We start from the raw sequence: 27,050 nt of genomic DNA, 5'->3' as shown, positions 1-27,050 counted from the left end.
CCAGCTGATTATGTTTACATCATTGTATCTGCCCTCGCCCTTTTAGCTGAAGGTACAGAGTGATATAATTGAAAGATTTAAACAACAATTACAACTATGCTCTTTGTTTGGTGCTTTATGTATTTCACTTATAAATATTTGCCATTTTGGTGAAACTGTCTGCACTATGCACCTTGTCTCACACTGCAAAAGCATTCATTTCTGCTTCTGGGCCTGACTCAAGGTGCCATTGTACAATTGCATATCTCTTTGCCGACATTTTCACATAAAAAGTGTGAATATAAACATGAAGTTGGGGGAATGCGGCCAGCAGACACTTATTTGCATGATAGTGACATAACTCTAAAACAGCTCATTGTGAAAAGAGTTTAAAATAAGCAGAACTGACTAGGTGGAATCTTGAATGATTTTGTTCAAAAAATCATAAAGGACATATTTTGTACAGCCATATCTTAACTTGTTCAAGGAATCATAGTAGGTCACTGTTGAAACCACGAGTGCAAAAGATTTTGTAGAGACTCGGAGAACTACTCAGTATGCTTCTTGCATAAAATAATAAAAACAATATTTGAGTGAAGGATCCCGACCAAATATCAAGTATTGCTTTTTCTTAGTGTTTGTCAACAGACTCCTGATCATGAATGTGAGTTTATTGTATTAAATTAAATGTATTGATTAAATTAACTGTGCGCCTTTAAACTTACCATAAAATGAGGAAATGGAAGTGAAGTGTCTGATCACCGATCAAAGCCTTAAAAAGTGACTATAGATCAGACTAGTGGTTGACCAAAAGCTGATTATATATGTGTTTATGTAGTTAATGGAAAGAATCAGTTTAATTACTGATGCTAAATGACTTTAATCAGTATTGATTTTGTATAACTGAAAATGCCCTGTCATGGTGACTAAATGATACAGCATTTACAAAGCAAAGCTGTGCAGTGATCCTGGAGCTCTGCCCACTGTTGAAGCAAACCAGATGTTGTTTGTGGTTTTGGTGTGCACTTAGTGACTTACTGCACCAGCTCCAACATTTTTCTTTTAAATGTGTTCTTTTTTCATAATTGTCAGTAATATTAGTTGTTATACTTGTGTAATACAGGGACAAAGAGAAACCAAGGAAAGCGTAAACAAGACAAAACAATTTTATTTAAGTACTGACATTCATATGAAAAAAGGAAACAAAGCATCCAAATAAAAACAGTTTCTAAAAGTATGAGAAGTAAAAAACACGTTATACAATAAATAACAGTTTAAAACAATTGTCTTTACAAAAACTGTTTTAAGTCCTGATTTAAATGAACCAATTGTTTCTGCACATCTCATGTTTTTAGGGGGTTTGCAGAGCTAAAGAACACGAAACTAAGTGATGATGGTAAATGCAGAGCTGTAAAATATTTGCTTTGTTCCCAAAACAGCCTCATTTCCTTGTGTGAAGTTATGCAATAACCTGAATAGTTGCACCTAATCAGTCTGTTCAATTCTAAAATTATTGCACAACTAAAGGTGTGAGACCAGATTTACAGTTTTAACTCAAACTGCCTGAACTGTGTTCTTGCCACACTATCAATGACACACCTTGATTTGCATCAGAGAAAACAATGGCCTTCACATTGGACATACAACAAACAAGAAAGCCAAGGAATAACTGATTGTGTAAAAATGATCCTACTTGTTTGTCTTGAAAACCTTCATCCATTTCTATATAATCCTGGTCAGAATGAAGACGGAGGTGAGAGTGGTTGACTCCTTCAGGACAGGTACGAGACGAGTCACTTTAAATTCAGATGAACTGAACTAAATCCATAGACTTTGTTGGTTGAAGTATTTTTGACATTTATTTCATTTGATATTTATTCAGTAAATCTCATATTTAACTTTTATTCCAGGACCAACCATGAGACTGAAAAGCTACTTTTTTCTTTTGGTGAACTTGGCAGTTTCATCAGCACTCTCCCTCCCTACGGTAAATATTTTTTTTTTATATATATAGCTGTTGTGTTATAAAGTATTAAGCATATATATATATATATATATATATATATATATATATATATATATATATATATATATATATATATATATATATATGCTTAAACACAAAATACAGTAGAATAAGTTTTTGGTTAAAAGTCAAGATATACCTTCCTTTACCTTTAGAGATCTGCCAGCATTTATAAAATTTAACAATCGTTAAACAAAATATTTCATTTATAGATTATCTGTAAATCTTGTTTTTAAATCCCAAAATAATCCCGTTTTTTCTTGGTCAAAAACAGGACACAGATTTCTCAACATCCTTTATTGAACAAAGAAAGTCAAAACGTGAAATAGTGCAAAAAATAAGAACATCCTCCAAACATGTAAACCTCTCATGTTTGAAGGAAGAATGCTTTCTTTTTACCATTATTTTATGTCAGTTGTTTTGTTTTTCCATTGTTTTAATCCAGGTGGAGGTAGAGATAATTGGTAAGTTATAGACATTTATTTTATATCTTCATACATTTAGTCTTTTGTATGACCTAATGTGAACTTACAAAGAAGAATACTGTGTGATTTGTAGATGTCAGTGAAAACAACACACAAGGTAAAGTTACATTTCAATGTTTTTGTAAGAAGATTTCTGAGAAATGGATTTATTTTTAAAAACTATTAACTTTATGCCCTCATCTTAGATTTAACACTTGATGATATTCGTGAGGTAAGTTTGGTGCCACAAGCCCCTGATCAGGGTTCAGTTAAAAGTATATTTTTGTGTGTATGTTTTGTCTTATGTGGCCGTGTCTCATGCACAACTTGTTCAGCCTCCAAACATTCAAAGGAGCAGCATTGTACCTGGAAGCAGTCAGTGGACATCCCCAGTTCCCTACGTCTTGGATGAAGGCCTGGGTATTTTTCTTTCTTTCATAAAAGAAATTTATTTGAACCAAATTTTGTGGTTTGATATTTTAGTGGATGTGTGATTCAAGGAAGTTCTTGTAGTGTAAACGTTCACTGTTGAAAACTGGATCTGCAACTCAGCAAATATCAATATAACGGAATCCTTTTTCAAATGATTTGTGCGATGGAAAACTGCAAAGGCAAATGAGTTGAATGAAAATATTTTTGTGTTCCTGTTTTTTCTAATGAATATTATTGTGAAGTGATTCTAAGAACAATAAGCAAAAGTAATGTTATGTCATTTGTTCTCTATTTCACTGCTTTGAAATTGACTTTGAACTGAAAGACTTGAGAGCTAAAGGAGTCATCATGAGAGCCTTTGACCAGTTCAGAGTGAAGTCATGCATCGATTTCAAACCCTGGGACTCTGAAGATTATTACATCAACATCAAAAAGGCAGATGGGTAAGTTCCCTGTTTTCTTATTTTCATACTTTGAACAATATTTCCTGATTGAAAAACCCTAGTCACACAGCTGGTTTACGTGAATGCAAAAGCTCTAAGACCCGCCTCCTGGCTCTGATTGGTTGTTCTGGTTAGCAACGGGTGAGGGCAGAAGAGCTTGATTTTTTTTTTTTTTTTTCATATCATAGTCTCACGACATGGTGTGTCACAGTCTTTTTGTTTTGAATTATGAGTGTATAAACAATGTATAATGTTATTATCACGACGGAAATCACTTTCACAGTACATGTAGTGGTGCTTATTTGAAAGATTTTGATGCACGTGTCTTACTGGTGTTTTTTTCTGTTCTAGATGTTTGTCATATATTGGTCGAGTATTCGCGAATGGCCAGGACCTCTCTATTGGTGCAGGCTGTGATACCATTGCCACTGTTGAACATGAGATTCTTCATGCTCTTGGTTTCTACCATGAACAGTCTAGATATGACAGAGATGACTATGTACGGATTGTATTCGCCAACATCCAAACAGGTAGAACTGATATTATAAGATTCATTTATATGGAAAAAGTCATTTTAATTATAGCTTTGTCTTTTTTTATTATTTTCAAAATGTAATATGTACAAAGTACATCAACCAGTTAGTGATTCTGAACCAAAAGTTCATTTTCCAGTGAATAAATGTGTATTTTTACTGATGAACAAGTGCAGTGTTTAGCAAAGCAAGAAAACCTGTCAAGGTACATTCAAGAATTAAAAATCCTGCTCACCTTCAGAAAAGAACCAGCATGTAGTGAATGGATATGTTGCAACTGTCATTCATGCATCAGATCACAGTTGCATACGACTGAGATGTTTTTGAAATAAATTCCATAATATGAAAAAACATAACTTGCAAAAAGCAGCAATTTGACAAATAGTTCTTTTTACCCCACAAAGCAAAGAGTTTTCTGTAAGAGCAAGTTGTCTTGTAAAGAGAGCAGATTATCAGAAAAGCTTTATTTCTGGAAAAAAGTACAATTAGTCAATCTATGCATATGTAAATATGTGTGAAAAGTTTTACTCAAAATACAAAGATTTTGTGTCATATAAGAGTGAGTCCTGAATATTATTTTTCAAGGCTGAAAAGATATCATGTGTCTCTATAGATTTTGTATTTGTTTAATGACATCACAGCTCAGCAATTGATGCCCAACATGGTTTCAATAAAGTGTTACCAGATAAACGCTAACTTAATTAGGAGACTGTTGACTTATAATAATAACAATGATCAATTTAAATTATTCTTAAGACCTGAAAAGTGTCAGAAAAACAAAATTCACTGAAGAAATCCCTGAGGGGTTCAATACCTCTTACAGCTCTGTAGATGTCTATGCACTCTTTTCAGACATGTCCTCAGATTTTATTTTAATAATTTTGTTCTATATTTCCAATATTTTTATGATAGTTGTAGGTTTAGAAATTTACAAGAGTTTAAAAGCAAAATGAAAAGATTACTGACCTCTTTTGGAAATTATGACCAGTATCCTTGAAAGTGCTGAAAAAGGCATGTATTATAAAACATTTCTCATTGCAATGGGTTTTTTTCACTCTATTGTGTTTGCAGTTAAAAAACTGGATGTTGCCAGCTATGTTCAGCTTTACCAAATGGTTAAGGAGTTATGCTGAGTAAAATTTTTCTTATTCTTACTATGTTTTTAAGTGCAGCATGTTTTGTGTCTCCCAGGTAAAGAGAGTAATTTCAGGAAAGTTGAAAGTGGTGTAAGCACCTCCCATGGAGTCCCGTATGACTACATGTCAGTGATGCACTACGGCAAGGACGCATTCAACAATGGAAATGGCAATCGCACAACAATTATTACCATAGACCCTAAATACCAAGATGTGATTGGTCAAAAGCTCGACATGAGTCCTAGTGATGCTCTGGAGCTGAACCTCCTCTACAACTGCAGTGAGTCCATACAGATTGTTGGAGAAATTGTTGAGATTACCAAAATTGGTGTATTTACAATCTGTCACATACAGCTGAAGGTATTAATTATACCATCAGAGTTGAAGTTTTCTGCATATGTTTATTGTAGCTTTCAGCTGATGATTAGTTTTACAGTTCAGAGTAAAACAGTAACAACTGCCATGATGAAACGTGTAAAGAGTAACTTCAAAATACTGTATCAAAATCAAAACCTAACACATACATGTAAACCCTTTCACTGTTTCAGACACAACTATTGCCTCCAAATTTTACTGTGGCTTTTCTAATGGATCGATGTGTCAGATGAGCCGCTGTTCAGGGGGTGGGAGTGGATGGGAAGTGGTTACCCAAGTTCCAGGGGGTCCAAGCTCGGACCACACCACTCTACCAAGTGGAAGTGAAGATTATGGTGAGTTTTGGAATTAACTTTATATTCAATGCATAATAATGAAAACAAATTCAATATAAATTCAGATAATAAAAATGTAATCTCTTGGCAGTTGTCATAGAGTGAGTAAATATATCAAACTTTTTTCCTCAGAGGGGTTAGGTGATGGTTAAGTGTAGAAACAAACATGCTACGTATGTCCTATGTCCTTGTTTTATGGAGCAAGTGCTGAAGTTGTGCAAATACCTTAAATTGTCTGTAAGCTACATGTAAATAAAATGGAGAATACACCAGAAAACTTTATTTTGGACATTTTTGCAGGTCAACAAACAGAGTACTTCATTGGTTATAACATGCATAAGTAACTTTTACCTTGTGCAAATGCATGGAGTTGTATGTTATTATATTGTAGATGAAGGAAATCTACCAGAAACTTTATCTTGAACAACATTTTGCAGGTCAACAAACGGGGTACTTCATCCACGCAAGCACAGCATCAGGACAAGAAGGAGATTCAGCACGACTGGAAACGGAGGTAGTGAAGCCGACCAGGGCATGTAATGTCCAGTGTCTGCAGTTCTACTATTTCCACAGTGGAAATGAATCAGATGAACTTAATATCTGGATCAGAGAGTTTGAAAACGATCAGGACACCACAGGAACTCTCCGCCTTATGGGACAAATTACTGGTAAAACTTATAAATATCTGTAACTTTTCACTTTTGTATGATGTAATATTTAAATTGTGTAGCATAGTAAATTAAAACCTCTCACTCCAGGTTCACCAACATCTCACTGGAAGATCCACCATGTTTCCTTGAATGCCACCAAGGACTTCCAGGTGGTGTTTGAGGTCCGGAAAGGAGCAGGAATCTCCACAGGAGGTTTCTCCATTGATGACATCAATCTCTCAGAGACAGAGTGTCCACACTTTGTCTGGCAGATTGATGACTTGGAGAATCTTTTAAACACAAGCAGCTCTGGAACCCAAATATACAGCAAACGACAATTCTCCAAAGACGGCTATGCTTACCGAGTAGCCACTATTCTTTATAAAACGTATATTGGAATGTATGTGCAACTCTTGTCTAGTCAGAATGATGACCAGCTGCAATATCCTTGTCTGCAAAGACATATGATTTTCCAATTGCTGGATCAAACCCCGAACAAGCAACTGCAAATGTCTAAGGAATCTACTTTAGTTTCTGATAAAACTCAAGTACTATCTGGTAAGTTTGTCATATAGTGTTGATATTTTGAAGAAAAGTTGTTGGTAAAAAAAACAAACCAAATAAAAACAAATGTGTTTTCTCATGTAACAGGAACAAATACCTCAATCTGGGACAATCCTAGGGAGACTGGAGTTGCATTGTTTTATGAGGATGGAGAATTAGTCTATGGTGGTAGGGTTCTCTGGGGGTCCAATCCTTTTACAACGTTACAAGAATTGCAATCCAGAGAGTTTCTCAAGGGAGGAAGTGCCATTTTCATGTTCAACTTTGAAGGTGGGTTTAATATTCTGATCATAATCATATATTGTTAATGTTGCAAGAACTTGCTTTCTCTACAGCATTCTTGGAAAGGAATGTTGTAGAGAAAAAGGATCAAAGAAACATCAGTCTTAGAAATATCATATTTTTACACACAGAGAACATAAGGGAAACGTATTTTAGATGTAAAAACAATACAGTAATAATATTGTAGGTTATTTAGTTTTTATACACTTTAATAAAATGTTGTCACATGAACGTCGCCATGTTGTTCACACTGCAATGCATTCTGGATAAATGACGTGTAATGGCCCAACTGCCTGCATCATCCAGCCAAAACAGTGATGATTAACGATATTAAGCCTTTTCAATTTGAACCGAAGCATTTTAAAATCGATCGGAATGTAGAAATCACAAGAGGTGATGAAGGTGAGGAGGACCAAACAGAAGATAAGGACAGAATTGGCTGCAGAAGCTGGTATTTTGCTGCTGATGCCTTTGGCTTCATAAATGAAACGATGAACGACATACCCCCGGTCGGACTGTGTGATCCAGTAAGTAGCGATAAGCAGATGCCTCATTGCGTGTTTGGCACATTTCCCGAACTGTGTTGACACTGGGTTGCTGGATTCAAAAAGTCATTGCAGGTAAATACATGTTCAACTTATTGTGGACCCTTTCAAAAGAAGGTGAAAGGACAGTGTAAAGTTCCTAATTCAAAAGCATTACTTCAATTGTCCAGAGGTGATAAAATAACCATTTACAATTTAACTTCAAAATGCAACATTTTGCTTTTTGCATCTGCAGAATTTGTATTTTGCCATCCACAAGACTACCTAGTCAACCTAATTGGTCGACAATGTCGACATTCTCGATGCATTTCTTTTTTCTAACTGACATTTTTGTCGTTTGATAGATCTCACCCCACTAATCAATGGAACAACTCTACCATGTCCTCAGTTAAGACCAGTGAGCATGGCAAATCCTCCACAAAATCTGAATGAAAGTCAATGCACTGCAAGGTAAACTTTTTGACAAATGATAATTTAATACTAACAAATTTGCATTCCTTCACAAAGCTGTAAAAGAAAATGTTTTGGAACTACAATCAGATTTTAGAGTTTTTGTTGAATAGTCCTCTGACTTTTACAGAGTATCTCCACGCATCAGTCCACCTTTTACAAGCCAGGAAAACAGGTATTAATTATACTTTATTTTTTCTAATGTATATAAACTGTAAAAATTATGTATTCTCTTTTTCTGTTATTTGTGGTGTATATGTTGTTACATTATTCAATCTGTTTATTTATTATGATACTGATTCACAACAGAAGTCATGTCAAGGCTGTTTACAGAAAGAAGATATCACCTTCTTCTCATATTCATTTTTTTGATATCTTTTATAGAATCTTTTCTACCATCAGTCAAACTCCTAGTATCTCACATTTATTGATACATTTTCTTCAAACACAAAGTATTGCTGTCCTTTATTTAGCTATTCAAACAATGTTAATTTTTATGCTTTGATGAACACACAATAATAGTACGAACCGAATGCACAGCTTACCTATGAGGGGCCGTTTAGGACAAAATTTACGTTTTGTCTCTCACACACTACCAAAAACTCTCACACACTCAAAAAAAATACGTTTTGTCTCTCACACACTACCAAAAACTCTCACACACTCAAAAAAAATACGTTTCCTCTCTCACACACTACCAAAAACTCTCGCATACTCCAAAAAAGTAGCCACGCACACTCAAAAAAATTACGTTTCGTCTCTCACACACTACCAAAAAGTCTCGCATACTCCAAAAAATAGCCTCGCACACTCAAAAAAATTACGTTTTGTCTCTCACGCACTACCAAAAACTCTCGCATACTCCAAAAAAATAGCCTCGCATACTCAAAAAAATTACGTTTTGTCTCTCACACACTACCAAAAACTCTCGCATACTCCAAAAAAATAGCCACGCACACTCAAAAAAATTACGTTTTGTCTCTCACACACAAACGTTAACTTTCTCGCTCACACACACACTATCAGCTCGCTCACATACACTGTACTAACAGCTCGCTCACATACACTGTACTAACAGCTCGCTCACATACACTGTACTAACAGCTCGCTCACATACACTGTACTAACAGCTCGCTCACATACACTGTACTAACAGCTCGCACATTCACAAACGTTAACTTTCTCGCTCACATACACTACCAGCTCGCGCACATACACACAAACGTTAACTTTCTCGCTCACATACACTACTAACAGCTCGCACACACACACAGACGTTTATCTCTCACATACACAAGACTAAAGTTGAACACACACACACAGTACTAAGACTCGTCACAAGACCTCTTAATAATTCCTGTAATGCTGGCACCCAGTGGACAAATTGTACTACAGCAATTTTGCTATTTTTAATCAATTAATCAGATTCATTTATTTCTATAGCACATTTAATCTACAAGAAAGTTAAACGTTCTATATATATTTAAAAGCACAACTAAGTAATAGAACATACAGTGAGTCAACAATCGAAACTTATAGTTTAGGATCTACGCATGCGCAGTTTGATCCAAAAATTATGCCCCGCCTCTTCCGTGACAACTCTCACACATTCAAAAAGAGTCTCGCTCTCACACATTCAAAAAAAGTCTCGCTCTCACACATTCAAAAAGAGTCTCGCTCTCACACATTCAAAAAAAAGTCTCGCTCTCACACATTCAAAAAGAGTCTCGCTCTCACACATTCAAAAAAAGTCTCGCTCTCACACATTCGAAAAACGAGTCTTAGTACTGTGTGTGTGTGTTCAACTTTAGTCTTGTGTATGTGAGAGATAAACGTCTGTGTGTGTGTGCGAGCTGTTAGTAGTGTATGTGAGCGAGAAAGTTAACGTTTGTGTGTATGTGTGCGAGCTGGTAGTGTATGTGCGCGAGCTGGTAGTGTATGTGCGCGAGCTGGTAGTGTATGTGCGCGAGCTGGTAGTGTATGTGAGCGAGCTGGTAGTGTATGTGAGCGAGCTGGTAGTAGTGTATGTGAGCGAGAAAGTTAACGTTTGTGAATGTGCGAGCTGTTAGTACAGTGTATGTGAGCGAGCTGGTAGTGTATGTGCGCGAGCTGGTAGTGTATGTGAGCGAGCTGGTAGTGTATGTGAGCGAGCTGGTAGTAGTGTATGTGAGCGAGAAAGTTAACGTTTGTGAATGTGCGAGCTGTTAGTACAGTGTATGTGCGCGAGCTGGTAGTGTATGTGCGCGAGCTGGTAGTGTATGTGAGCGAGCTGGTAGTGTATGTGAGCGAGCTGGTAGTAGTGTATGTGAGCGAGAAAGTTAACGTTTGTGAATGTGCGAGCTGTTAGTACAGTGTATGTGAGCGAGCTGATAGTGTGTGTGTGAGCGAGAAAGTTAACGTTTGTGTGTGAGAGACAAAACGTAATTTTTTTGAGTGTGTGAGGCTACTTTTTTGGAGTATGCGAGAGTTTTTGGTAGTGTGTGAGAGACGAAACGTAATTTTTTGAGTGTGCGTGGCTACTTTTTTGGAGTATGCGAGAGTTTTTGGTAGTGTGTGAGAGACAAAACGTAATTTTTTGAGTATGCGAGAGTTTTTGGTAGTGTGTGAGAGACAAAACGTAAATTTTGTCCTAAACGGCCCCTCATACTTACCAGCTGGGGTTGGGCGATATAGATACCAAGTTTTATCATGATATTTTCTAGTACTATTGTGATAATGATAAAAGTGAAAATAGTAACTTTTTATTATTTCTTTTCACATAAAGAAGAACAGTTGCTTTCACTAAATTGCTCAAAGTAACTGAATTAAATCATATTTTCAAATTTATTTCTATATAATGATACTCTCCTTTAACAAAAAATAAAGAAAATACTAAAACTCACAATCTCCACGATACGGACAGTTTTGGGGGCGGATAACTTTATAAATCACAATTTTTTTATGAAAATAATAAATAAAACTTTTTATCATGATAAGAAATTTGTCACACGATAAATGATCACCACGTTTGTCAACGCACAGTTCCTCTTCTCCACCACAAAATGTTTTCTGTTTGGATCATTTTTAGAGATGCTACAGCTGAAACCAGATATTTACCTAAATTGCAGAAAAAGGCAATTTTTTTTTATTTTTTCACCAACTTTGCCTGTTTTAGATCAGTTTCACTGACCTAAAACACAAAAGACTTCATTGTGTGACTTTTATAAAAATGTGCTTTTTTCACTATGTTCTGACAATATAAAATGGAACAAGACTTCATAATATTTCAAAGGGGTAGTAATGGCAGTGTATGTAAAGATGGGAATTTGCAGAAATTGACACAAACATTTTCCACAGGGTTGTCTCACTCATTACTTAGAAAAGTCATTAAAAAAAAAAAAAACAATAATTTGGCTAATTCATACATCTTAAGACCTATGTAAGATATTTAACATGAGTCAAATATTTATTTTTGTTTGGTTAATATTTTACAGGGTTTCCTCTACCGTCCGTCCACCCTTTACTACAAAAAGATATTGTAACATTTAACGAGAGTTGTTTGCAAATCTTTGAAACGTCATATAGGAATATATGCAGGGCATAAAGGAAATAAATACAGCATTGCTACTGTAACAAGACATTATCAACAGCAACAAGGTGATAAGATCTAACAGGCACATTTTGATTGAATTTAAACCTAAAAATTAATATTCACACATGATGATTCATGTTGTAGCTGTAAGTATTTTTGCTATGCTGCAAAAAATCTCATTGTTCATTGATGCTTTGGCTTTTGCAGAACCTCCACCATCGTTCCACCACCCGGTCCTACAACAGATCACAGGTATTCCCACGTTCAATGAACACCTCATTTTTTCAAAGCCATTTAGGTGACGTTGGATCAGAACAGGGATGTGTTCAACTGCACTTATATTGAACATTTTTCTTGTACTAACCAAACTCCTAACAACTATGTAGACTTACTGTTAAAAAATTCCCAGACTTTCTCCAGAATAGGCCTGCTAACCTGATACATTTTAATTAATGCTAAGCATGGAGGCATTGTTTTGAGTTGTTGCCCTAAAATACATCCACATTATCAAGTTGGAGATTATGGATTTCAACAAATCAGAAGATTTTCCATATTGTCCAAAGGCATAGCAGTCTTAGTGTAAGTAAACTTGTAAATTATAATAAAATGTTCTTAAAGGTTCTTTCTTTCTTAGTAAATAGAAACTACAAGTAGTTGTTTTACTTCTGACTGATCTAGAAATAAATTCAATGAGACAATTACATTATCAGTGCTTTGTAAGGAATTAAGGTTTTTTTTCAGGTTTGTACTTAAACTTTGATTCAAATTTCTACTACTATCCAACTGTAGTATTTTACTACAGATAATAGGCTGCAAAAATTATGTTGTACGATGATGCTTTGGCTTTTGCAGAATCCCAACCACCATCATTCCACCACCTCCTGGAACGACAGATGACAGGTATTCCTAGATTAACTTGACTCCTTATGATGGGTTGTTTAATATTATTTCATTGCTCTGTAAACAGGTTTTATTGCTTTCATTTCTGGTGGTAAATAAAATATTCACATGCCTTCACCCACCATCAATCCTTCTCTTAAAAGATATGACAAATTTTACCCATTTAATATTTATCATAGAGAGGAAAGTCTGGGTCAAACAATTTACACTGTGCAATAATACCTTTTTGACTTTTGCAGAATCTTCCCCACCAACACTCCACCACCTGCTACGACAGATGACAGGTATTCCTAGACTTAGTGGTTATCTTGTATCTTTTTAAAAAACATATTTATCAGTGTTGACCATAGTCTTTTACATAGAAGGCTGTTTCTGGATCAGTGTTGCTAGATGTCAGATATTGAAGTACAACACCTTTTTCTGAGACATTCTAGTTATCCATTATGAGTAAACGTAGATTCACTCCATCTGCTTAACTTGCCATGCAAATATGTTATGCAGTTTAACTAAAAAATAAAAATAAGTCACATTTTTGCCGACATTTTAAAAGTGTTAGCAATAACAGCATCTATGAACCACATGTGTCTTCTGTCAGTTCAAATTGCTACATTTAACCTTTAATGCAAAGCAGGTTTCTTTTTCACTTTCATGGCTTCTTCCAACGGAGCCTTTTCTGAATTTTTCTGCAGACATTGTGTTATTGGTTTCTAAGCTCTATGACATGTTTGTGTGACCTATGTGGTTTTGGTGGCTTCTATCGGTGTGGTAATGAACGACAAGGAGCTGCTCAAGTTGGCATCAGCTGTTTCTTTAATTCTCCATCTGCATTTCACAGAACGGGCATGGAGGTAAGGTCAGTCTCTGGCATAAAACAAGCTCCTCGTCAGTGATCCTCATGGCTCTGAGGATTACCCATAATACAATAACCACAATAAAATAATTTAAAATTACAGTGATCGTATAGTGGATTTTGTTTTACAATAAAAGGACAACCAGTGAGTCTCCTTTTTAGAGAAAATAAAGTAACTAATTAAAATGTTCTGAAAAATAAAATAAAATGCTGACATTTTATTTACTGGATGCCATTTTTATGTTTTAGTTTATATAACCTTGCATTTTAGAACAATGCAGAAACATAAATTAACCACATCATTGTATAAAACTGTTAATATAAAACTCAGTGTCATGCTAACCATCTGCTACAGGAGATTTGGTAAAACATACCTGCATTTCACAGAACGGGCATGGAGGTAAGGTCAGTCTCTGGCATAAAACAAGCTCCTGCAAGGAGGAGCCATAATGTTACCACGTGGGAAATTCCCACTGCACTTTCCCACGAACTAAACATTCTCAAACACGACAAAAACGACATAATAACAGAACTAGCGTGACCCAGACCGAACATATTTCAACAATATGCAAAAACGACAACCACAAACGCACTTCACAAAATGCATTAATAATATTTCTTTAACACATGACAGAGACACGTTACCTCGTCAGTGATCCTCATGGCTCTGAGGATTACCCATAATACCTCGCTCTTTCTAGGGTGAATGCAATACAACTTTTTACCAGCAGATGGTGCATTTTAGCAGGATTTAACCTCAACCATTTTAACTATGTTACATACACCCCCCTTAAATTCTGCTAAAATGGGGTTGCATCAAACAAGCACACACAGCACTAAAATAAAAGTGCGATAAAGAGAGCACATAGTTGTCACATCAGTTCAAAACTTCCCCTAAGGAATAATGCTAGCAAGAGTGTGGCCAATACTCTCACCAACACAGACCCAAAAGATGCCATTTACACCTTTTGATATTCAACCGTTGCTCTATAAGGCAATCACCGAGAAAAAAAAAAACAACCCCCAAAAAACTTTGAATTAACACAAATCTACCCAGCAAACATTGTCTTTACAAAGGAAAACAGAGAGTCCACAGTCGACATTGAATCATCCACAACCTGTTCATTCATTTCACATATAAGTCTGGCCGGAGGCTTAACAGGCCTACCCGACCTAGTGCATAGCCGAGAAGGCTGAGTGCAAATAACATCAGTTGCGGGCAAGTCCAGTTTTGTGTCAATACTATGTTCAGCTGAAAGATCATGCTGAATGAGCTCAGAGTGGACAGCTGCAGTTGTAAGGTTGGAAACTGGTTCAGGAGAGCTTGACAGTGCAACAGATTCAGGGAGATGAGGTTCAGGCAAATCCTTGGTCACATCACTTGAGACAGGAGACACAATGTCTACTGAAGAACCACATACTGAAATGTCAGAAGCACAGTCAGGGTGATTTACAACAACTTCATCCATACAACCATTTCTGTCCATCTGCAAAAGCCAGTTCACAGTTTTAGTTTCATTGTCCTGTACCTCATCAGGCACAACAGGGTGAGAAGGTCCACTTCCTGCTGTGGAAGGGCAAGAGGAATTGTCCACATCATCAGAAACGGCAGCAGCAGTAAGAAAGTTGACAGGGAGGAGAAGATTTCTGTGGAGAACCTTTGTCCTTGATGTGACAGGGTCTCTGATGCAATACACATTGATATCAGGCTTCACAGACACCACTTCATATACCGTTGATTCCCATTTGTCTGCAATCTTCCTCTTCCCTCGCTCACCACGATTAGCAACCAAAACTCTGTCACCCACATCGAGAGGAGAACCTTTAGCCTTGCGGTTGTAGTACATTGCTTGATGGGCTTGTTCTGATGAACTGTTTTGTCGGGCAATGCGGGCAGCCACAGAGAGGTCATGTTTGAGGCGGGAGACAAACTCATGATGGTCTACAACTGGGCCATTTGACAGAGCGTGCTGGAAAACCACATCAATGGGCAGGCGCGGGATCCTGCCGAACATAAGGAAAAACGGTGCAAATCCAGTTGTTTCATGCTCAGTGCAATTGTAGCAGAATGTTAGCATTTTGAGCATCTGAGGCCATCTTGCCTTGGACTGGGGAGGAAGTGCACGTATCATGTTTCCTAAGGTTCTATTGTAACGTTCAACAATGCCATTCCCCATCGGGTGGTACGGTGTAGTGTGAGATTTTTGTATGCCAGCCATTTCCAGAAGTTCTTTGATGAGAAGACTTTCGAAATTTGCTCCTTGATCTGAATGAATGCGTTTAGGAAATCCATATGTGCAAAAGAAGTCATCCCACAGACGACGAGCAACTTGTTTGGCTGACTGATTCTTGCATGGAAATGCATGTGCCATCTTGGAAAAGTGGTCTGTTACAACTAGGACATCCACACTACGCTTATCTGAGAGCTCAGCTGTCCAAAAATCAATACAGACCAGTTCCATTGGCTCAGAGGTCTGAATACTTTCAAGGGGAGCTCTGTCATTAGGTTCTGGAGTTTTGCCAACCACACATCGAAAGCAACACTTGACATGGTTAATGATGTCACGTTCCATCCCAATCCAAAAGAACCTCTGTCTGGCGAGAGACAGTGTGCGGGCCTGGCCCTGATGACCAGCTGAGTCGTGCACTCCTTGGAGGACTTTGGCTTTCAAAGAGTCAGGGACAAGAAACTGTTGAGTTGTCATGTTCATTTGTTTGTCTTTCTTAACTCTGTAAATCAGGCCATCTTTAATGACAAGCTTAGGCCAATGTCTCAGCAGGTTTAAAACACCAGGTGACTCACTTGCTCGTTCACGTCTGGTGGGTCTCCTGTGACGCTGCATATAATAGAAAAGTCTGCCCAGCACACCATCCTGACCTTGTAAATTAGCAAGTTCACTCTTTGGCAGCAAGGCAGATTGATCAGTGTCACTGAGTTGCAAGACAGCTGGATCAGTGGCTCTCATCTGACTGAAACCTCCAGACTCATGTGCCTCAAGAACAGCTGACACATCTTGTGATGTTAATGATGTCTGGGAAGTTGGTGAGGGCACCTCAGCATCGTCATCTGTGCATTCAACAACCAACTGACAGTTGGTCGTACAACGAAACGCGTCTTGGACCGTTTTCTCCACCACACCGTTCACCTGGTTAAGTAGTGCGGTATATGGTTCAGTTACAATGCGATGGCTCATGCATGACTGAACAAATGGTTCTCTACTCAAGGCATCAGCGACAACATTTTTGCTACCAGGAACATAGTTCAGATCAAAACTATAGGGAGCGAGCCTGGACACCCACCGCTGTTCACACGCATCTAACCTCGGTTTGGTTAGTATGTACGTTAATGGGTTGTTGTCTGTCCAGACTGTGAAATGACGCCCTTTAAGCCAGTGGCTAAACTTGTCACAGATTGCCCATTTCAGAGCAAGAAATTCCAAGCGATGTGCTGGATAGTTTAGCTGAGAGCGTGAGAGAGTCCTACTGGCAAAAGCCACCGGTCTAGCCACCTTTCCATCAGGAGGAAGCTGTGACAAAACAGCTCCAATGCCATCAAAAGAGGCATCAACTGCAAGGATGAATGGAGCATTAAAATCTGGATGAGCCAAGGTAACACCACTTATCAACTCATTTTTCAAAGTTTTAAATGCTTCCTTGCACTCATCAGTCCAGTCAGATGGGGACAGTTTAACCCGACCCTTTTTAAATTTGGGTTTGTTGCCTCGCCCCTTTTTGTTTGTCACTCGTGGCTCAGCTACAAGGCTAAAGAGTGGTTTAGCTTTAACGGAGCACTTCCCAATAAAGTGATGATAATAAAGGACCATCCCAAGAAAGGATCTAATTTTCCTGGCACATGGTGTCTCACCATCAGGCTCCATAAGATCAGTTTCCTGTACCTCACTGATAGCCTGAACTTTACTAGGATCAGTGCTTACACCATCCTCACTTATCACATGACCCAAAAATTTCACTGACCTACGAAGGAAGTGACACTTTTTGGGAGACAGTTTTAAGTTATTTGCAGCCAGACGAGAGAAAACCATCTGGAGCCGATCAAGCGCAACCTGTTCAGATGGGGCAAAGACCATCAGGTCATCCAAATAACATAGCAAGCTAGTGAAATTTTGGTCCCCAAAAATAGACATCATCATCCGCATAAAAGTTGCGGGGCTGTTGGTCAAGCCTTGAGGCATCCTATTGTACTCATGCAGGCCAAAAGGAGATGAAAAGGCAGTAAACCTTTTGTCATCCTCGTGTAGTCTCACATTATAGAACCCTGAAGTCAGGTCCATGGTGGAAAAGAATACATTCCCACCAAGTGCAGCGAGGGCATCTGTTTGATGAGGCAATGGATGCGCGTCTTTAACGGTTCGCGCATTCAACCATCTGAAATCATTGCAGATACGGAGATCTCCATTCGGCTTCACAACCAGAACCAGAGGAGAGGAGTATTCGCTTTGTGATTTACGAATAATTCCCAACTCCTCCATTTCACTCAGAGCAGTGCGCAGTTTTTCATAATGACAAGGCGGAACACGCCTGTATGGTAGCCTAAAGGGCTTGTCATCCACCAGACGTATTCTGTGCACAAAATCTGTAGCATCCCCACAGTCCATTTTATGCCGAGAAAAGATGTATTCATACTGCTGAATTATTTGCAGTAACTTATTTTTCCACTCAAGGGAGACTTCACAAGATGAGAGGTTCAAGTCCTGGAGTCCAATGTCACTCAGAATGTGAGACATCTCCTCGTCAGTTACTGGTGTTTCTACAGGGTCTTTGGTGTACTGTGTGTTGGATTGGATGCACTCAGGTTTGGTGAAGTCATGTACAGAAACACAAGTGGACACATCGGCAACTTTTGCATTTCTTCTCAGAGTGAGAAGTTTTTCAGTTGGATTTACAATCTTGACAGGAACACAACCATCAGCATACAATGATGCTACAACTCTCCCCACTAGGATTTGTCTGGGTCTGCACTTGGACTGAGTTGGTTCAATGATGACTGAACATCCAACTAAAGAAACATCAGATGTAGGCAGTTTGGCCCAAACTAAATGTTCAGTTAGGGGCTGGAGAGTAACAGACCTTTTGAGTTTGGCTGTGCCCACTTTGATGGGTTTCATGCCTGGGTCACAGGACATCGAGTCTGACAGCAGAGACATTAAACAGGGCAAATTGTCTTTGTGAATGTCTCTCTGAGAGGAACAGTCAGTTGTCTCATCAAAAGAGACTTTCATTCGTGAAATCAGCCATCTGATAGCATTACTGCCCAATATCATTTCATCAGATTGGCCCGGAACCACTAGAACAGGGATCATGACATTAAAGCCAAAAACTGTTAGAGTGAGTTCATACAATGCAGAAGGTGTGACGACATGACCTCCACATCCAACAATAACAAAATCAGCGGCTGGTTTCTTATCCAGGTTCGTGAGATAGTTTGAAAGTTTTGCTTCTGCTTCCTCACTCATGGTGCATGCCATTGATCCACTGTCAACCAAGGCTTTGAGGGAATGTGTGCCTCCAACAGTCACATCCGTGTAGAACAAGCTGTCAGTCTTAGAAAGTCTCTGAGGGGCTTGCACAATCAGTGTCTTTTGTGGTGGAACCTTGCTGCTGTAATTAATGTACAGAGTCTCACAGTCATCATCAGAAGAATCCAAGGTGGGAGTGTCACTAAGAGGATCTGCGCTGTCCTCCCCTCCACGCAGATCTTTCAGTTTTCCTGTTAGTTCGTGGGAAGGTAGCTGATCTCTCTGACTGCAGTTTCGACTTGAATGGCCAGGAAGATGACAGAAGAAGCACAGATTGTTCTGTCGGCAGTGCATACGTGCAGTGTGAGAATTATCATTACACACAGAACATGGTATGTCATTCAGTCCTTTAATAGTCGGCAAACGGTTTTTAACAGGTTGCCTTCTGCTGGACTGGGAGTTGCACTGGGCTTGAAGTAGCACTTTCTCCAACATGCCAATCAGTCTTTCCATTGTGGAATTGTCTGGGGCCACACATTGTTGCAGTTCCTGCTTTTGAACAGATGTGGGCGCTGTGCAGGCCACTTCTGCTCGGTTCACACTGAGTCTGCTTTCTTTCTCAGCAGACCGCAGTCCCTTTTCCATATGATACTCATCCAACACTTCCTGAACATCTTGTGCCGACCATTTTTCTATGGTCTTGGATCTGAAGGTGAGAGCTAAATCTTTACATGGACAGTATCTGATGAACATGCGAGTGACTTCAACACTTGGATTGTCAAAGGTCTTACCCTGTTCTTTAAGTCGGTTAGCAGCAACATCAGCTGCTCCATTCAATCTTAGCCAATATTCGAATGGATCCTCGTTCTCTCTTGGCCGGGTGGAGTAAAAATCAGCAAGTGGTACGGGAGAGCACTGATCAGACCCAAAATGTTTGCGCAGAAGCGAATAGATGGCTTGAGGATTACGCTGAACATCAATTCCACAGTTGCGTATTCCACACCTCACAACATCCCTCGCTCTGCCTCTAAGATGGATAAGGATCTCCTCAGCCTGGTGTTCTTGCTGCACACCACTCTTTTTTTATGTAATTTTTCATCGAGTCCTCCCATTCATCAACTGTAACCGTATCAGAACTCTCCCCCTTAAAAATAGGTGGTTCCTTCACCTGGCTTCTGGAGACGAGTTGGACCTGAGAAAGATCCAGTGAGCCGCATGGGACTTGATGGTTCTCATTTCGAGTTGTTTCAATTACAGTTCCACTTGGGCTGCTTGAGTTCAGGTGTGCCATAACACTATCAGCCAGCTGTTGCCCTATTTGTTGGACAATAGTGCTCATCTGATCCACTAGCCCAGCATTATCAACATGAGAATCTTGGATAGATGTGCTAGAACACTGAGGAGGTTGAATAGTAGGACAGGTCTGACCACTGGGTGTAACAGTTTCCCCAGTCACCAATGAGTCATTTACAGTATGTACATCAAGTGATGGACTACCCAATGAAAATGGAACAGGGGTGTTAGAGAACCCTCTACCTCTGCCAATACAGAGTGGAGTCACATTTGATTGTCCAAAATTACTGTAACTCATTTTGACAAAAGTCCAAGAGCATTCAAAAGAAATGTCCTTTCACAAAGATGTACAAACACACTCAGATGCGCTACTTAGACTTCCGTTGCAAATTCAGATGACACAGTGGAGCTCCAGCGACGTGAGGATCAGAAGTCACCAGCCTGGTCCGATGTAGTTCTCGACGAGTCACGGCACCATTGTGGCCTATGTGGTTTTGGTGGCTTCTATCGGTGTGGTAATGAACGACAAGGAGCTGCTCAAGTTGGCATCAGCTGTTTCTTTAATTCTCCATCTGCATTTCACAGAACGGGCATGGAGGTAAGGTCAGTCTCTGGCATAAAACAAGCTCCTCGTCAGTGATCCTCATGGCTCTGAGGATTACCCATAATACAATAACCACAATAAAATAATTTAAAATTACAGTGATCGTATAGTGGATTTTGTTTTACAATAAAAGGACAACCAGTGAGTCTCCTTTTTAGAGAAAATAAAGTAACTAATTAAAATGTTCTGAAAAATAAAATAAAATGCTGACATTTTATTTACTGGATGCCATTTTTATGTTTTAGTTTATATAACCTTGCATTTTAGAACAATGCAGAAACATAAATTAACCACATCATTGTATAAAACTGTTAATATAAAACTCAGTGTCATGCTAACCATCTGCTACAGGAGATTTGGTAAAACATACCTGCATTTCACAGAACGGGCATGGAGGTAAGGTCAGTCTCTGGCATAAAACAAGCTCCTGCAAGGAGGAGCCATAATGTTACCACGTGGGAAATTCCCACTGCACTTTCCCACGAACTAAACATTCTCAAACACGACAAAAACGACATAATAACAGAACTAGCGTGACCCAGACCGAACATATTTCAACAATATGCAAAAACGACAACCACAAACGCACTTCACAAAATGCATTAATAATATTTCTTTAACACATGACAGAGACACGTTACCTCGTCAGTGATCCTCATGGCTCTGAGGATTACCCATAATACCTCGCTCTTTCTAGGGTGAATGCAATACAACTTTTTACCAGCAGATGGTGCATTTTAGCAGGATTTAACCTCAACCATTTTAACTATGTTACATTTGCAGCCCAGGACAGGTCCTTCAGAGGTCATAGCAAACATGTATGACCTCCACAGGCCATGCATGTCTGATGGTCTTATTATAAAAAACCTAATCAGCTCTTTTTGACATGCATGTAAAATGTTACTTGTGACAAAAAGCAAACGCCCTGAAGATTCTGTTGCCATGATAAATCAGGTTAGTTGCTAAGTTTCAGGTCTTATTTACACTCCTAATTTGATGACTAAATCATATCAATGACCTTATTACCTAATCTATTAAACGTGATACAGGATGACTGGACTGATGTATATTCTCAGGGTGTTTCTTTTTTCTTTCTCTTGTAGCATTTTTTGCCTCAGTCCTGGCATGGTGGCCTCTCCCATCCTCACTGTCCTGCTGGCGTTGATCCTTCTGTTGTCATAACGTATGCCTCTCATATAAATCTTCTGTCTCTGCATAGGCAGGAAAATAATTAGAAATGTCTCCCAGCTATGCATATATGTTATAATGACAATGTAAGTTCATATATTATCCTAAACATGTGAGTTCATTGTGCAAAAGCAAACTGGGAAGATATGCATTGCTTTAAGAAATCAGCGTATAGTGCCTGAACTTGGGGCTCATATTCAACAATATTTGGTGATGGGAGTTTATTTTTATTCATTGTGCATCAGTAGATTATTGTATGGTACTGCTAAAGCCTGATTGAAGCAACGTTTTGTTTTTACAACAATTGATACACTTTGTTCCAAGTGCTTGAATTTCTGAATCAAACCCATAATATTCTGTATAAAGATTATTCTGTTTTGCACAAATATTTAACCATATGCTAATATATTTAAACATATGTGCTTGGTGACTTAATGGCAAAGAACGTTTTTAGTCAGATATGTATGATCTATTGCTTTGCAAAAAGTTTGAGACAATAAATATTAATATAATGAATAAAAAGCCACCATAACTTGAAATTTCTTGCATTTTTGTCATGCAAATTTGAGATTTTATTGTTCCACTACCCATAATAAAATCTAATAAATTAGTTAACAGGAACACATATAGGTCAAATGTATTCATATTTATAATGTACAGTGGATTGAACATTTATGATAAATGGAACTTTCTTCAAAATTTACATGGAAGTACCTGTACACTAAAACAAGTCTAGTGCTTGCAGTAGAAATGACTCGTGGTCTTTAGCCCAAGACAAAAGAGAAACCCTAGAACTGCTAAAAATAAATTTTGATGTGCCTTTTGAGAAGAAGGAAGTTGCACTCAGAGTCTTCTTGAGAGGTTTTCATGTTTCCTTTAGTGTTTTTTGGTTCAGTGCCACCACAAGAAAACAGGTTTGAAACAGGTTTTTCAAAGGGTTTGCTTTGTTTCATACAATGCAGCGTGAAAACAAACCCTAGCAGCTGAAAATGTCACATATGTTGTAGTTTTTCTCTCCAGTCGAACCGAGTTTACCATCAGGTGTGAAAACACACTACAATTTGGAAATATGAATAATTTAATTCACATTGTGAAAAAGTCTGGTGTCATCTGTTTAAGAAGTGTGATGGAGCCACCACACCACATCTCTGTGGTTATTCTTTTGTTGATGTGCTGTTGATTTTGTAGCAAACCTACCATTGGAAACTATGGCCTAAAAGTTCCAGTTTGATTTCATGAGACTATAACAATTACTCCCACAAGATTACAGGTTTTTTGCAGGCTTGGATGTTGAATCTGAATAAAATAATCTTGTGCAAGCCTGATTGAGTCCTGTCCACACAGACAAAACTAACATCTACTGAATACTGACTTGAAGGGGATGAATTCTTATGTAATCACTTATTTTAGGGTAAATGTGATTTAATTTTCATCATTTTGTACAAATTCACTTTCAAATTGACATGAAGAGGACTTTTTGTAATTTTTTTTTTGTCAAAAAGGTCAAATTTTGTGGGCCACGGAGAGACATTTTTTACTGTAATTTAGACTAGTGGTTCCAACCCTGGTCCTCAGGCCGCTTTTCCTACATGTTTTAGATGTATTTTTATTCCAGCACACCTGAATCAATTGATTGCATGTCCTCCTCTGCTCGCAGTCTACAGCTGCTAAATCTTGTTTATCACACAGTTATGTAATTCAGGTGTGTGGCAAAAAGAAGTCACCTAACCCTAGTTTGAGGACTAAGGTTGGGAACCACTGATTTATGTAACAGAAGTGTGTTTTTAGGCATGTGTCACATGCTGTTAATAGATTTTATCCTAAAAAAAAGCCATTATTTTATACTTACGACTCTATCAACCCTGCTGACTTTGATTCCTGCTGTGAGCCCTGATTAAGTATTTATACATCTTGAACTTCTTCACATATTTACCATGGTAGAATTGCAAACTTTGATGCAATGATGATTTATAAACTGTTAGAGAGAGTTTAAAGATGGGCTCTTCTTTTGCTGAGTATGATGGAAATGTGTGAAAGATGCTCCACAAACTCCACTTTCATTAACACAAAGACAAGTTGTACAAATCTGAGAACACAACAAACAGCAAAGATTCTGTGTAGGCACAAATATTGATAAGTGAAGATCAAACAATGAAATCTGGAACAGTTTCAGGTTGGGCTGATAGGAAGGGAGACTGACCAGGTTACGACTGATCTTTACCAGCATTTTCACAGCTGCGTGACAATGCGGGCAGAGACGCACAACCATGGAATGAGCAACATGCACTTGTCTTTCTGGTCTATTTAGGTTCATCAAGCATGAAACAATGAACTGTCTGTGGTTTTCTGTTTAACTAGGAAAAAGAAAAATAATTTTTTACAAACAGTGAGAATTTTATGGTCAAAAACAATAATATAATCATTTAATGATGTGATAAAATAGATTTTTTTTTTTCATAAATAGCTAAAATAATTGGTCTGAAGAAAGTACGGTTAATTCATTTGGTGTGAAACATACAAAATATCAGGTCAATTTGACAGGTATAATTAAACTTAGACTTTTTACTGAACAATCACCTTTTAATAAATTACATATTTACACTAGCAAAAAATCTGAAATTATTTTACATGTTTTTTAATTCTGGCTAATTAAATCTAGTAAACTTGTGCTGGTTTCAAAGATCCTTTCTCAAAAAGGGAACGTAAATGACTTTTGTTGCTACAAAACAAAACAAAAACTTTTGTTATACTTAAATCCTGTTTTGTTTCCAGCAAATAACCCGAAACATAGCAAACAAAAGGTGACAAGCAGCTTCTGAAGAATGACTAGATCAGTCTGACAGATATACTGAGACACCAAGAATGAGGACATAATGGTAAGCTGGCAGGAAAACTGGAAAGCATCACTGTGTCTTTGACATCACAGCCAGCAGTCAGGTGTTGTTACCTGCATGCATGTGTCAGCCGAGTTCATGGGCAAAGAGATACAGTAACTTTATGCCGCACTGTTCTTAGAGTGTGTATGGAAAATATTAGCAACTTGGAGTTTTTTTACATTTTGTGATGTTATAGCCTTATCCTAAAATGAATTAAACATATAATCCCCTTACTCTACTTGTAGCTGCTGAACAGGAATTCGACGGCGAAGAATCTGAACCCTGGAGGCCTCATCTGAGTTTTCAATACGATCACTAAACAGGAAGTCCTCATTTTCCAATTTGCCTTTTTATAGAGGAAATAACACATAAAATAATGCCAAAGCAGAAGCTCAGCTTTAGCTGATCTGAGTTTTCCTGGGCGTTCGACAATTTTAACAGGGAAACTAGACCACCGCTCCACTCACGTTGCCAATTGAGCATCTGTCTCAGAAAATAGTGCAGCCACCTCAAAGAATTATGTTTTTTATGTAATGATAATAATATTTCCCCAACAAATCGTGTTGAAAACATTTAGTAAAAGTCACCACATACAGATTTTTTGTTTTCACACATTTTATTTCTTGTTTTTTTAGGATTCTGCTTCCGTATCTCACAACATGGATGACAACATCACACTTTTGTGACCAAACCGCACCCATTCCTACATTACTGGGATAAGTATCAAAGTCAAGACTGGAGTAGATAAAATCCTTTAGCTTCTCAAAAGCCTTCTGACAAGCTGGAAACCATTTACACTGCCTTTTCAGTCTGCTGATGCAGAAGTTATCCCATCTCAGTGACAATAACAATAAGTGTAGAAAAACTATTAAAAACAAAAAAATTAAAAAAGAAAAGAATAAGCCATCAGGATCAGATTTAGAGGTGATGACAGAATAGTCAGTTTCTTACATAATAAACTGACACAAATCACACTGTGAGCAGTCTTTGTATACTCCAGCTGATTATGTTTACATCATTGTATCTGCCCTCGCCCTTTTAGCTGAAGGTACAGAGTGATATAATTGAAAGATTTAAACAACAATTACAACTATGCTCTTTGTTTGGTGCTTTATGTATTTCACTTATAAATATTTGCCATTTTGGTGAAACTGTCTGCACTATGCACCTCGTCTCACACAGCAAAAGCATTCATTTCTGCTTCTGGGCCTGACTCAAGGTCAAAGATGTGCCATTGTACAATTGCATATCTCTTTGCCGACATTTTCACATAAAAAGTGTGAATATAAACATGAAGTTGGGGGAATGCGGCCAGCAGACACTTATTTGCATGATAGTGACATAACTCTAAAACAGCTCATTGTGAAAAGAGTTTAAAATAAGCAGAACTGACTAGGTGGAATCTTGAATGATTTTGTTCAAAAAATCATAAAGGACATATTTTGTACAGCCATATCTTAACTTGTTCAAGGAATCATAGTAAGTCACTGTTGAAATTACGAGTGCAAAAGATTTTGTAGAGACTCGGAGAACTACTCAGTATGCTTCTTGCATAAAATAATAAAAACAATATTTGAGTGAAGGATCCCAACCAAATATCAAGTATTGCTGTTTCTTTGTGTTTGTTAAATAAAACATCATGCCCCAGTGGAACAGATTCCTGATCATGAATGTGAGTTTATTGTATTAAATTAAATGTATTGATTAAATAAAGAGTGCGCCTTTAAACTTACAATAAAATGAGACAATGGAAGTAAAGTGTCTGATCACCGATCAAAGCCTTAAAAAGTGACTATAGATCAGACTAGTGGTTGACCAAAAGCTGATTATATATGTGTTTATGTAGTTAATGGAAAGAATCAGTTTAATTACTGATGCTAAATGACTTTAATCAGTATTGATTTTGTATAACTGAAAATGCCCTGTCATGGTGACTAAATGATACAGCATTTACAAAGCAAAGCTGTGCAGTGATCATGGAGCTCTGCCCACTGTTGAAGCAAACCAGATGTTGTTTGTGGTTTTGGTGTGCACTTAGTGACTTACTGCACCAGCTCCAACATTTTTCTTTTAAATG

At 37.9% G+C, this 27,050-nt stretch overlaps 1 protein-coding gene across 1 annotated transcript; it reads left to right on the top strand.

Moving 5' to 3' along the window:
- Positions 1-1,661: 1,661 nt before the first annotated feature.
- On the top strand, positions 1,662-23,419 carry LOC106912957 (meprin A subunit beta-like). The gene is made up of 19 exons (XM_088013852.1): positions 1,662-1,760; positions 1,890-1,966; positions 2,451-2,469; positions 2,564-2,587; positions 2,676-2,701; positions 2,805-2,889; positions 3,227-3,344; positions 3,696-3,874; positions 5,069-5,293; positions 5,562-5,723; positions 6,161-6,391; positions 6,482-6,931; positions 7,025-7,207; positions 8,109-8,214; positions 8,345-8,389; positions 11,993-12,037; positions 12,638-12,685; positions 12,925-12,969; positions 22,013-23,419. Exons 1-19 carry the CDS (start codon positions 1,721-1,723, stop codon positions 22,089-22,091), a joined length of 2,187 nt encoding a protein of 728 aa, XP_087869978.1. The 5' UTR covers positions 1,662-1,720; the 3' UTR covers positions 22,092-23,419.
- The last annotated feature ends 3,631 nt before the right edge of the window (positions 23,420-27,050 follow it).

Source organism: Poecilia mexicana, unplaced genomic scaffold, assembly GCF_051168715.1.
Source record: "Poecilia mexicana isolate PSO_F unplaced genomic scaffold, ASM5116871v1 scaffold_16, whole genome shotgun sequence".
Taxonomy (NCBI): Eukaryota; Metazoa; Chordata; class Actinopteri; order Cyprinodontiformes; family Poeciliidae; genus Poecilia; species Poecilia mexicana.
This window is presented reverse-complemented; position numbering and strand designations above follow the sequence as displayed.